General features: G+C 42.4%; 1 protein-coding gene across 12 annotated transcripts in view; it reads right to left on the bottom strand.

Annotated features, from left to right (window-relative positions):
- SLC2A8 (solute carrier family 2 member 8) overlaps positions 1 to 12,962 on the bottom strand; it is a 120,993-nt gene that overhangs the window by 33,767 nt on the left and 74,264 nt on the right. For 10 of the 12 annotated variants that reach the window (XM_043498778.1, XM_043498784.1, XM_038374363.2 and 7 more), the window contains 6 exons: positions 10,532 to 10,743; positions 7,568 to 7,714; positions 5,939 to 6,047; positions 4,548 to 4,721; positions 3,419 to 3,564; positions 2,560 to 3,277 (listed from right to left, as the gene is read on the bottom strand). In XM_043498778.1, the coding sequence (XP_043354713.1) occupies positions 3,131 to 3,277; positions 3,419 to 3,564; positions 4,548 to 4,721; positions 5,939 to 6,047; positions 7,568 to 7,714; positions 10,532 to 10,743 (935 nt within the window). In that variant the 3' untranslated portion in view covers positions 2,560 to 3,130. Of the gene's footprint in view, positions 1 to 2,559; positions 3,278 to 3,418; positions 3,565 to 4,547; positions 4,722 to 5,938; positions 6,048 to 7,567; positions 7,715 to 10,531; positions 10,744 to 12,962 lie in introns of those variants that run through there. The other 2 variants (XM_043498782.1, XM_043498783.1) reach the window with 1 other exon arrangement.

Raw genomic sequence — 12,962 nt, 5'->3', positions numbered from 1 at the left:
AGCTGTGAGACCCGGTTGAGGGGGTGACTGTGTCTCTTAGGGCCAGGATCCAGGCCCTGCTCCTGTAACTGCCAAGGATTTGAATTTGAATCCAGGGAACCAACTGGCTGAGACTGAAATGGTCAGTGAAAATTCAGATGACCTGGCTGGCAGGGGGGAGGAGCTGCTAGGCTTAGGCTACCTGCCTGCCTGTAACCAGACCTTTAGGGCTGGGTGGGACAAAGAGATGTTTCCTGCACATGGGAGAGGGCTCATGCTGGCTCTGATGCTGTAAGGAGAGCAGAGAGCTCACTGCCTGCCTCCACTGGGACAGCAAGGACAGCGCTGAGCAAGTGGGGAGATAAGACCCCAGCTGAGTGGGGGGGACTCACAGGCAGGGCTGATGTCTGCCAACCAGCTTTGCCTGGTCCAGATGTGCTTCTGAGAAGTGATTCCACGGCAGGGAAGGGGGCTCTGGATATAGTGGGGCCCCTTAGCAAGGCGATCTGGTTGGTGATGGATTTAGCCAACCACTATCCAGGGGTGGGGGATCTGTCCTCCACCGAGGCAGACAGGCAGACACCATGGCAGACGTACTGCTCCCCTTGCTGCTAAGTTGGTTGTCCCCAGTGAGGTCCTTACATGGGGTCCAATGTCATGTCAGCCCTGCTCCGGGGCTTGGGGGAGAAATGTGGAGTCTGGCCAACTTGGACCTCTCCATATCACCCTCAGTCCAATGGGCTGGTGAACAGGATCAGAGATTGACTGTTCTCCAGACCAAGAAACAGGTCCAGGCCTTTATTGGGATGGTGTTGTATTACTGGGGGTTTGTACCCCACTTTAGCTCCCTAGCTACTCCCATCACTGAGCTATGTAAGAAAGAGAAGCCAGACAAGGTGGTCTGGACTGAGCAGTGCCAGAGGGCTCTCTGTGCACTGAAATAGGCTCGAATCCAGGACCTGGTAAACCCAGATAGGGCCAAGCCCATTTCAGTGTTCACTGACACCTCAGATGCAGGGCTGGGCACAGTGCTAATGCAGGTCAATGCTAAGTGAGGGGAGACACCCCATTGGGTGCCCAAGCAAGAAGCTGCTGCCCCAGGAGCAGAACTATATGGCCATAAAGAATAAATGCCTGGCCATGGGGCAGGCCCCTTAAAAAGCTGCAGCTGTATCTGTTTGGGTGGTGCTTTGCGGTGTATACTGACCCCTCTGCTCTGAAGTGGCTGCCTCCAATGAAAGGGGCTGATGCAGAGCAGTGGGTGACAGACACATGGTCAGAGGGTGGCTAAGGTCAGGATGGGGGCTCTTAACCAAGACAACCCGAATCACAGCCCTCCAGACAGGAGTGCTGGGAGAAAATCCCAGTTTGAACCCCAGGGGTTTTGGGATGGCAAAAGGACAAGGGCTGCATAAATGTGGCCTGTGAGTGCCCTGACCTAAGGGAGGGTTTGAAACTGGAAGGGCCTGGTGTAACTCCCACTAAGGAATGGGAGAGATGATAGGGCATCCATGGGAATGTTGGTTTCAGAGTAGCAGCCCTGTTAGTCTGTTTTCGCAAAAAGAAAAGGAGTACTTGTGGCACCTTAGAGACTAACAAATTTATTAGAGCATAAGCTTTCGTGAGCTACAGCTCACTTCATCGGATGCATCCGATGCTCTAATAAATTTGTTAGTCTCTAAGGTGCCACAAGTACTCCTTTTCTTCATGGGAATGTTGGTGTGTTTGAACTTCCCCAGGTAACTGCTAAAGTGCCCTCACTCAGTTCAGTCTCAAAGGGGGGAAGAGATGTGACAAAGTGGGATTGTTCTTAACGTTTCCTCTGAATACTGTAGGGGTGCCTCCGTTTACTCTGTGCATTTCTGAAGTCTCTAGGTGGTGGGATAAGAGGGTGTAATTGTTGCAGAGCAAAGGGCCAGTGTACACAAATGGCTGACACTCTGTCTCCTTTTATGAGCAGGGGGTTGGACTAGATGACCTTCTGGGGTCCCTTCCAACCCTGATATTCTATGATTCTATGATTCCTGGCAACTGATGGCCTGGGCCCTTCCCCCTGCAAGGTGAGAGCTAAAGGGTTAGAGAACAAAGGAATGAGGTGATCTCCTGGCCCGGGAAAGGGACAAAGCCCAGAGGAGGAGGGGATGGAGAGTGAGTCAGTTTTAGGTTGGCTGGGGCTGTGGAGTGAAGTGCAGATGTGGTTGTCTGGCTCACTGCCATTCTGATATATAGGGAGAGGGGTTTTATACAAAGTTTTTCCCAAGGCCGAGAAGCTTTTTCAGCAGTTTGGCAAACTGAGCAGAAGCAACACACCTTCCATTGTCAAGTGTTACCACCTCTGAAGGTACTTATTTGAAATTTTAAAATGCTCTGTTTTTCCTTAAAGATTACAACTAAATATATTTCCCTGTGGTGCTCAAACCCTTTCCTGAAGTTAGGGTTCTTAGAGGGTGTTCAGCAATTTATCAGGCATTCATCTGAAGAGGGCTGATGGCTAGTGCATTAATTTCAGGACTGTTATACTCACCAAGGGCCTGGCTTTTGTTCAGTAGTCAGGCCACTACCCATACAAGCACAGGTGAAGACAGTGGAAGAACTAAAATAGGATATGAAATTAATGCAGTTCAGACAATAACAGGTTTCATTTGTACTACATACTGTGCTGAACACCAGCACAGAGCCAGGGAAGAAGGGATTCCCTCCGATCCATAAACACACAGGACTGGCTCATGCAGCAAGAGACAGAATGAACAGCATACCAGCTAATCCATTAAAAGCAGTTGTTCATAACTAATCTACAGTAGGTAAAGGGAACATGAGAGAGAGAAACAAGGACAGCCCAAATGAAGGTCCAAGACCTGGGAAAAGGAGAGAATAACTCATGTATCACAGTGAATTAGCAGCAACTGCTACTTTATAAACCTGAAAGAAGCTGAATGTGTACAGCGTGTAAGAACAATGTTTTGGTTCTCCATCTAGTGCAATTCAGATTTTTGCCAAAGTTAACAAAATTGATTAAAAGTTGATTTAAACTAAGTTTAAACACATCACAAATTCACATGCAGCCTACTAACCCAGAGGATCTTCCTTGGAAAAGTTTAGGCAATAACACAAACAGTAACCTAATAGGAAACTTTCCTACAGGTAAAGAACCTCAGGTCACAGGTAATCTTCGAAAGTGAGCCTCTATTTGTTCCAAAGTCCTTCCTTTTGTTTCAGGCACATACAGGACAGTAAAAATTACATTTAGGATACAGAGGGCAGAGAAAAGCCAGAAAGTGCCATAGGAAGTCAGGAAGCCCTGAAAGAAAAAAAAATTAGAAAAAACAAAACTGCATAGGACTACTTGCAATACCGCATTACCAGGGAAGAGCATTGTTTATCAACTTTCAGCATCAATCATAAGGGGTAAGATTCATAATTGGGGTTAGATGGTGCTTACTGTAAGATCATGAAATTCCTTGGTTATTAAAAAAGCCATAAACCAGTTTGTTAAGACACAGGCACCACTGGAAATCCCTCTAGCTTTAAGTGGGAATATTTCAGACATCACCAGCCATGGAATGGGACCCCAACCAAGGGCAAAACCTGAAATTGAAAATAAAGGTGAAAAAGAGTAAGCTTGTTTTGCATTTAAAGAAGCAAGTTGTGAATGATGCCAAAGCCTGTTCTGTGATAAGTGTTAATTCTACCCAAACTCTAACTACTGTCCTGTCAGACTGCTGTACAGGGAACGTTTCACTTAGAAAGTAACAAAATGCACACTCCAAAACTGGTACATACTTGTTGCAACAATACCCCAAAATTATTAACCCCAGCATCTGATAACATGCTTAGATAAATGAGAGGGTTTTTTGTTTCATCTCTCTGAAGTGGAGGTTTGGTCAAACTAAATCTACATTTTTAACTTCAGTTGCCCTGCACTAACGTAAAAGTTACCTCACTTTGACTGATGCAGGAAGAAGAAAAAAATACTTGTTACCGGTTGTGAACAGAGTAAAAAATAATAATAAATATGTAGGATCACTATCGAACAGCATAAGCAAAGGTACAAAGCATGTTAAAAATAACTATGGCAATGGAAAACTAGTTTCCTAAACTTAAGGACCTTTGCCTTTTTGCTAGTTCAATTGCTGTTCAGATATAGTCTATAAACATTATACTGCTCAAAAATCACCTTATGCCATTGAGTCTTTCAAAATTTCAGTAAGAAAGGTCACGTTCTAATAAAACCCAGATTCATAGCTTAAACAAAACAAAACCCCAAAACATATTTAAGTGCAATTTCTAAGAATGTGGTCCAGGCTGATTAATCAATATCCTACACCCCTGCAGGAGTCCCTGCTGAGTGAAGTACAGACTGCAGAAGCAGAGCCTTATATCTTGATCCCCAAGAAGTGTTGTGCTCTCACACTTTTAGCTGAATCAACAGAGGTCACAGGTGATCAGTACTATTGTAAGGCCATATTTGAGAACTTCCAAGGTACACAGTAGTCCTGTCTCCAGTGTTTTTATAGTTGACAATTTTTTTTTTTTTGCATAGCCCCTGATTACAATGGTAGACCACTCACCAGTGATGAACAGCCCCAAGCTCACTACAGCCAACCATGCTAGGTTGTTTTCTGCTCCTGCAGATACTGAATTTGGTGTAGTCAATAAGTCAGGATGTGATGAATTCCTAGGGTTTGGAAGGACCACTTTACAGTACAACCCAAATGTTGCAGTGCTGATAGCCATAATGACCCCTGCAAAAGTGAAGAACAACCAACTGCAGATTTATTGCCACTTTGAAAAGATTTGTATCTGGGAGACCAGAATTGGTAAATTAAATACAAAAAATAAAAAACACACCCCAACAAGCCTCTTACGGAAGTTCCTCACATTTATGCTTTGCCCACAATGATTGTGTAAGTTTAAGGATGCTATTCTATCTCTGGAACTATTTGGTACAGGCTGACTCGGGTGAGAGATCACCCAAAAAAAGTAAAAATAAAAAAGCCACACACAAATAGTAGTAGTATCTAGAATTACAACCACCTCAGCAATCACTGTGAATATACATACAATTACTGGATTCAAATATACTGCATACATATATGCATGTTTGAATCCTGCTTGATATAATTGATACTACCAAACCTACTTGTGAAATAGGCACAAGTAAACAAGAAATGTTCACTAATTTCAGAAGACAATGGTTTTTAATGTAACTAAGAAAGCAAACTGCTTCTTTGGAAAGATCTCTCCCTTGCATTATCTGAAATGAGAGATTATAATAATCTTAAAAAAAGGGAAGGCGGCAAAAGTGATAAGACCTGGCCCAGAAAGAAAGAGTAACTCTCCAGTGCAGCGTATAAGTTGATCACAACTGTTCTTCTAAATCACCAGCCTAAGTCTACAGAAGTTTCAAGTTAAGTTTTAAAATAAACCAATTCACTGCATAATTACAAACCTTCATGCAGTAGGCTAACAAGGATAGTTTTGATATTACAAACATTGTTCTTAAAAAGAGGATGTTTACCAACAGAAACTAATCTTTAAGCTTTTGCATATCTGACCCAAGTAAGGAATGTTAAAATGCAGGCAAGTTTTTGCATGATGAAAGACACTTTCTTCATTATCCCAGCCTTTAAATAAAAAGGCCTCACAAAGTGTTTAGAACTTGTATTGCTTCTGGATCTTAAGTTCTCAGTTATTAACTGGCAACATGGAAACAGGATTCCTTCAACGTAGAATACAGTGCAAGTTAAGGGCACAAAGCAGAGACAAAAAGATGCAGGACACTGGAGAAGTCTGGACCTAGGTCTTTAGCTCCTTCAGTCACATTCTCCAAAGAGACAGATTCTTAAGTATGGTTTGAAGAAGACAAATTAGTGTCTAGATGTTCCATTTGCATTGATTCAAACCAGCCATCTCATGTCATATGTATTATATATTTTAAAAATATAGATTTTTTTTTTACCTGAAATAGAAAGCAGTACTTTTCGTCCAGTTTTTTCTATAATAAGTGCAGCCACAGCTGTGAAAAACACTTGTATGGAACCCACAACAACAGAGGCCATTCTGCTGTCCTGAAAGTAAGAGAAAAAAAATCTGTAGAAGCAATGTCATGGTGTTCAGTAAGTGATTAGGATTTTCCAGTAATGCTGCAGGTAGAAAAGAAATAGCATATTTTGTATTGCTGATTTGTATGCAGTATTGATATCTTGGTCTGATCTCTGTATTAATTAACATACTGTGCTTCTGCACAGTACCTTTCATATGAGGATCTCAAAATGCTTTTCAAGCATTAAGCCTCACCAGGTAAGTTACTCCGGGGGGGGGGGGGGTTCTGCACCAAAAAAATTAAATATTCTGCAATTCTCTTTTACAATTAAACTGTGGCTTTCGGAGCCTTGCATGACCACCCACCTTCTCTACATATCCAGTAGGGAGGGGAGTCTTGGGGCTTCAACCCATTGGGATGCATCAGCTGGGGCTCGGTGCTTCATCTGAAGCCCAGAGGCACCCCCTCCCTGCAAGACAGAAGCCCCTAGCCCCACCATCCTGCCGCAAGGCTGAAGCCCTGAGCGCCAACAGACACACCCCAGCTCTTGAACATCTGAAGATTGTCATATGCGACTCGGAGGGTCAATAAGATTGGCCACCGCTGCTGTATATCATCCTGCTACCATAAGGTTCTGAATGGCCATACTGTGCAGATGAGAATTTCCTAGGTAGCCATGGATGACAACATTATGGTTCCATCACATGACTTTGGAAAAAAGTCAGAAGCAGGTAACAAGAATGTGAGGGATAGAACCCCAGATGCCCAGCTCACAACCACTGCTCTTATTAATATACAGACTCAATTTTATTAATTTCATTCAGAAAACTAACACAAGATAGTTATTAGCAGCTAATTCTCTCACAAGCCTCTGTCACTGCTATACCTGTGGATGACCTGGAGATTATGCAAGAAACACAATGGAAACTGAGGCAGTGGAGGATGAATGCATGAAATGTATATGAAAAAAGTCTGTATTTTTAAATAGTTTGATTCTAACATGCAGAGCATAGTTTTCGGTTTAACTGACAAAGTGACACCAGACAGAAGCACTTTGCATGATTTAATTATGACTAGTAAAGTGTCCTGATTTTTCTTTAGAGATCCATTCCAGCAATTATTCCTCTCCATAGCTGTACTTTAGCTTTCACCTAACACAGTAATTTTACTTCCTCTGAAGCACACAACAGTAACCATGGCAAGAGAGATTCTGCGTGGACCTATGACCATACAAGTGGGATTCTGGCAGCTTATACTACATTTCCTGGAAATGGAGGCAAAGTTGCTGACCAGCAGCCTAATGTATATTATTTTCCTTGAAGAAACTGTTAATACTAAAACTAACCAACCAGAATAAGGACAGTCAGATGCCTGCATACAACAAAACCACGAACTGGTACAGAGACTTAAAATTTTTCTATCATTCCAACAGATTCACAAAATTCATATATGGTTTCTGTTTGGTGCTCTGGACTCAAGTGTAACATCCGGCTAAACTGCATTTATCTGTTATATTTTAGAAAGATGGAAGTGAACAAGGTTTACCTTAAAATTAGCTTCTTCAAAGATAGTTTCTGCATAAAACATAATTGCATTAATCCCTGTTACTTGCTGGAAGAACATCAGTGCCACACCAATAAGAAATGGCTTGTAGATGGCTGGATTCTTAAATTCAGCAATACTTAGTCCATGCTATGAAGAAGACATAGGCAAAGATTCAGTGACAATTATTTGATTTGCATAACTGAATGAAGTGCCACCACTGAGTTTCAGATCTATCATAAGACCATATTGTGATGCTGCATATAAGAAAGGTGGCCATTTATTTTACTGTTAACACTGTTATACAATTTCCATAAATCTTGTACAAAGAATGTCATGTAAGGTATCAATGGAAAAATATTATTTGCTAAGTATGATTATCCTGTTTATAAGCATGCATCATCTTTGTATCTGAAGTTATGGATATTGGCTATGTGTTGTATTCTGCCAGATAGATTTAAAACAGGGCTAAGCAGCTATGTGCCAAGGGCCCATCAGGGACACTCCACTCTCCCAATGGGCCATTGAAGAAACTCATCCTATTCAGATAGCATTTTTTGAGGATGCCTCAGACAGCAAGGAGCTAATGGCCATCCTCTGTGATTCAGCAAAACATGTAGGAGCATGTGATACACTTATGTGACACTGGACTCTATCTTGGGACAGGTTTCAGAGTAGCAGCCATGTTAGTCTGTATTCGCAAAAAGAAAAGCAGTACTTGTGGCACCTTAGAGACTAACAAATTTATTAGAGCATAAGCTTTCGTGAGCTACAGCTCACTTCATCGGATCTTGGGACAGTAACTTTCACATACAGGGGCTGTGGCCTTTGTTTGGGACAGTAAGTTTCCATGTACATGGCAGAGAATACAAAGACACCTGAGACACCTCCATTTTACTTCTTTCCTGCTCTAATTTTCTGGACTATAGATTTACTATAAAAAGAATCTTGAACTATGGACTGAGGACCTTCCAATCTTTTGTAAAGTCTCTCTGGTGACTTCCAAGCCAGCAGTCTATTCCATCACTGCTACAAACCTGATATAAGGACTTTGCAATCAATCATTTGTATGTATAAAATCTGTTAACCATTTATAAAACTCCTTTTCTTTTCTTAATAAATCTTTAGTTACTAAGGATTGTCTGACAGTGTGATATTTGGGTAAGATCTGAAATTCATATTGACCTGGGGATGTGCGTGTCTGATCCTTGTGAGTTAGAAAGAACCTCACATATGGTGAAACGGGTTTTCAATAATCTCTCACTATATTAGACTTGGTTATCTGGATCGGAGCCAAGAGCTAGAATACCTAAAGGCATTTGGCTAGACAGTCTGGTACTGGTTTGACTAATTATGGAGTAAACCACCAGCTTTGGAGATTGCAAGAAATAGGGCAGACAGTCTGCCCTGAGGGGGGCGCTGTCAGTGTGGTCTGTCCCAGGCACTTGGTCATACACAAACAGAGCAAGTCCCCCATTTAAAAAAAAAGAAGAAGTACTTGTGGCACCTTAGACTAAGTACTCCTTTTCTTTTTGCGAATACAGACTAACACAGCTGCTATTCTGAATCCTCCATTTAAGTAATCTATTAAACTGGTATCATAAATGTGATATGTTTGAACAGCTTGAACTCTCAGTACTTAAATAATGCTGATTTCTTCTACCATCAGTTCCCATTACTATAACTGAACCAAAGTATTTGGACATCTGAGGGAGCAACATTTGAAGCCACAGCAAGGAATTTAGAAAAACAGGGCATCAGTTTCCTTTGAAGTCTCTGCCTGCTCCTCCTACTGCCCCATCATCCAGTTCTCAGAAAATACCCAAATCCACAAACCCCTTCATAAAACATGAGATTTACTGGTATTCACTTTCTACAAATATCTGTGGGTCCAAACTATAAAGACCTGTTTAGTAGTTTGGTCAATATAGTCTCTACAACAAATTGAGGGGGCTAATCTATGCTCTTATTTATGAGAAAGTGGGCAAGATCTTTTATCATACCAACTTCTGTTGGTGAGAGAGAAACTTTGGAGCTATGCAGAGCTCTTCAGATCTGGGAAAGGTACTCAGTGTTGCTAAATACAAGATCAAACAGTTTAGCATAAGTAGTTAGCACATATTTAGAGTAGCGGCCGTGTTAGTCTGTATTAGCAAAAAGAAAAGGAGTACTTGTGGCACCTTAGAGACTAACAAATTTATTGGAGCATAAGGTTTCGTGAGCTACAGCTCACTTCATCGGATTGCGTGAGCTGTAGCTCACGAAAGCTTATGTTCCAATAAATTTGTTAGTCTCTAAGGTGCCACAAGTACTCCTTTTCTTTTTAATTAGCTATAAATCCAGTGTCTTTACTAAGTGTCTAACAAGGTTATGAATTCAAAATTCCAAGTTCATTTTTAAAATGTTGTGCAAGTTGCTTTTCAGAATGAGGACTGGTAAATCAGGTATAGAGTGATCACTCTGTGGGAAAAAAAGTTTTCACCAATCTCTTGTTATGTCAGTGTAAGAGAAGATATTGGGCCAATACTTCTACTATTTCCATTTCCTCCTAGTTCTTTTGTTCAGCTATTTAATAACCCAATGCAACTTAGGGGCTGAAAGGATTTAGGTACCTGCTACAAATAATTAAAAAATGGGATTCGAGGCCTGATTCTCCACTCCACATGCATCTGGACCACCCACTGTCTTCAGTGGGAGCTTTGGATCCTAAAAATATGCAAACCAGGCCACATTGGTATAAATGCAGTGTGTTCTAGTCTCATTTCCTATACAGTGATTTGGCAGCCAGGAGGAGGGAGGGAGAAGAGAAGAAGTCACACTTGAGAGAACAGTCAAGTCCTGAAACAATTAATTTCACTATTATCTCTGACCACACACACAAAGTAAGTAATAACCATATTCAACCAAATTTCTTCTTTACTGAATAAAAAAAGCTTTTAGTGTAAGCCAGAACAAAATCTTCATCACCTGCTCCTCAGCACTGGTTTCAATCTGCCTGCATTCCCATTCATGGTCCACCTCTGATCCCCGCAGAAACTGTAAAGCAGCCATAGCTTCCCGGTGTTTTTTCTGGTTCAGCAGGAACCTAGGTGTTTCAGGCATGAAGGACATGAACACGAGCATTATACATGGTGAGAAAGAACATAGCACAGCCAGCCAGCGCCATCCAAGTACCATTCCTGAGGCAGGAAGGAGAAGGAACATAAATTAAGAGAATCAGGTGACATTTGTACTCATTATAGTGAGCTGTACTAGCTCTGCTGATAAAGCAATTTGTGTACATTTTTCCCTTCCTCAAAGTGAGGAATATGCTGATTCTCCTTCTGAAGTCTAGAGAAGTTTCACTAGCCCTGCCTCCCACATAGCCAGCATGGATTTGTCAAAAAACAAATCATTCTAAACCAACCTAATTTCCTTCTTTGATGGGGTTACTGGCCAACTGAATGGGAGAAAGCAGTAGATGTGATACATCTTAATTTTACTAAGGCTTTTGACACAGCCCTACACAACATTCTCCTAAGCAAACTCGGGAAATGTGGTCTAGATGGAATTACTAAACCATGGATGCAAAACTGGTTAAAAGACAAAGATTAGTTATCAATGGTTCACTATCAAACTGGGAGGATGTATCTACTGGGGTTCCACAGGAGTCAGTTGTGGATCCACTACTAAGCAATATTTTCATTAATGACTTGGATAATGGAATGGAAAGTATGCTTACAAAATTTGCAGATGATATCAACCCGGGAGGGGTTGCAAGCACTTTGGAGGCTGAACACTGAGCAGCCCCTCAGTGGTGAAAGATCAGGTTAAGGACTATGTAGAAAAGCTGGACATGCACAAGTCCATGGGTCCAGATCTAATGCATCCAAGGGTGCTGAGGGAGTTGGCTGATGCGATTGTGAACCAGTGGCCATTATCTTTGAAAACTCGTGGTGATTGGGGGAAGTCCCAGACGATTGGAAAAAGGCAAATATATAGTTCCCATCTTTAAAAAAGGGAAGAAGGAGAATCCAGGGAACTACAGACTAGGTAGCCTCACCTCAGTCCCTGGAAAAATCATGGAGCAGATCCTCAAGGAATCCATTTTGAAGCACTTGGAGGAGAGGAAGGTGATCAGGAACAGTCAGTCAACAGTCATCAAGGGCAAGTCATTCCTGACCAACCTGATATCATCACAGAAGGCAAACTGGCTCTGTAGATATGGGGAAAGCGGTGGATGTGATATACCTTGACTTTAGCAAAGCTTTTGATACGGTCTCCCACAGTATTCTTGCCAGCAAGTTAAAGTATGGATTGGATGAATGGACTGTAAGGTGGACAGAAAGCAGGCTAGATCATCGGGCTCAGCGGGTAGTGATCAACGGCTTGTTGTCTAGTTGGCAGCCGGTATCAAGCGGAGTCCCCCAGGGGTCAGTCCTGGGGCTGGTTTTGTTCAACATCTTTATTAATGATCTGGATGATGGGATGGATTTCACCCTCAGCAAGTTTGCAGATGACACTAAGCTGGGGGGAGAGGTAGATCCATTGGAGGGTAGAGATAGGGTCCAGAGTGACCTAGACAAATTGGAGGATTGGGCCAAAAGAAATCTGATGAGGTTCAACAAGGCCAAGTACAGAGTTCTGCACTTAGGACAGAAGAATTCTATGCACCGCTACAGGCTGGGGACCGACTGGCTAAGCAGTAGTTCTGCAGAAAAGGACCTGGGGATTACAGTGGATGAGAAGCTAGATGAGTCAGCAGCATGCCCTTGTCGCCAAGAACGCTAACGGCATATTGGGCTGCATTAGTAGAAACATTGCAAGCAGATCAAGGGAAGTGATTATTCCCCTCTATTCGGCACTGGTTAGGCCACATCTGGTGTACTGTGTCCAGTTTTGGGCCCCCCACTATAGAAAGGATATGGACAAATTTGGGAGAGTCCAGCGGAGGGCAACAAAAATGATCAGGGAGCTGGAGCACAAGAATTATGAGGAGAGGCTGAGGGAATTGGGCTTGTTTAGTTTGCAGAAGAGAAGACTGAGGGGGGGGATTTGATAGCAGCCTTCAATTACCTGAAGGGGAGTTCCAAAGAGGATGGTGCTCGGCTGTTCTCAGTGATGGCAGATGAGAGAACAAGGAGCAATGGTCTAAGTTGCAGTGGGGGAGGTCTAGGTTCGATATTAGGAAACACTATTGAACTAGGCGGATGGTGAAGCACTGGAATGGGTTACCTAGAGAAGTGGTGAAATCTCCATCCTTAGAGGTTTTTAAGGCCCGGCTTGACAAAGCCCTAACTGGAATGATTTAATTGGTGTTGGTCCTGCTTTGAGCAGGGGGTTGGACTAGATGACCTCCTGTGGTCTTGTCTAACCCTAATCTTCTATCATTAGAATTCAAAAGAACCTTGACAAATTG

The sequence above is a fragment of the Dermochelys coriacea genome, chromosome 16 (genome assembly GCF_009764565.3).
Source record: "Dermochelys coriacea isolate rDerCor1 chromosome 16, rDerCor1.pri.v4, whole genome shotgun sequence".
Classification (NCBI taxonomy): Eukaryota; Metazoa; Chordata; order Testudines; family Dermochelyidae; genus Dermochelys; species Dermochelys coriacea.
Note: the sequence above shows the minus strand (reverse complement) of the source record. Positions and strands in the feature narration are given on the sequence as shown.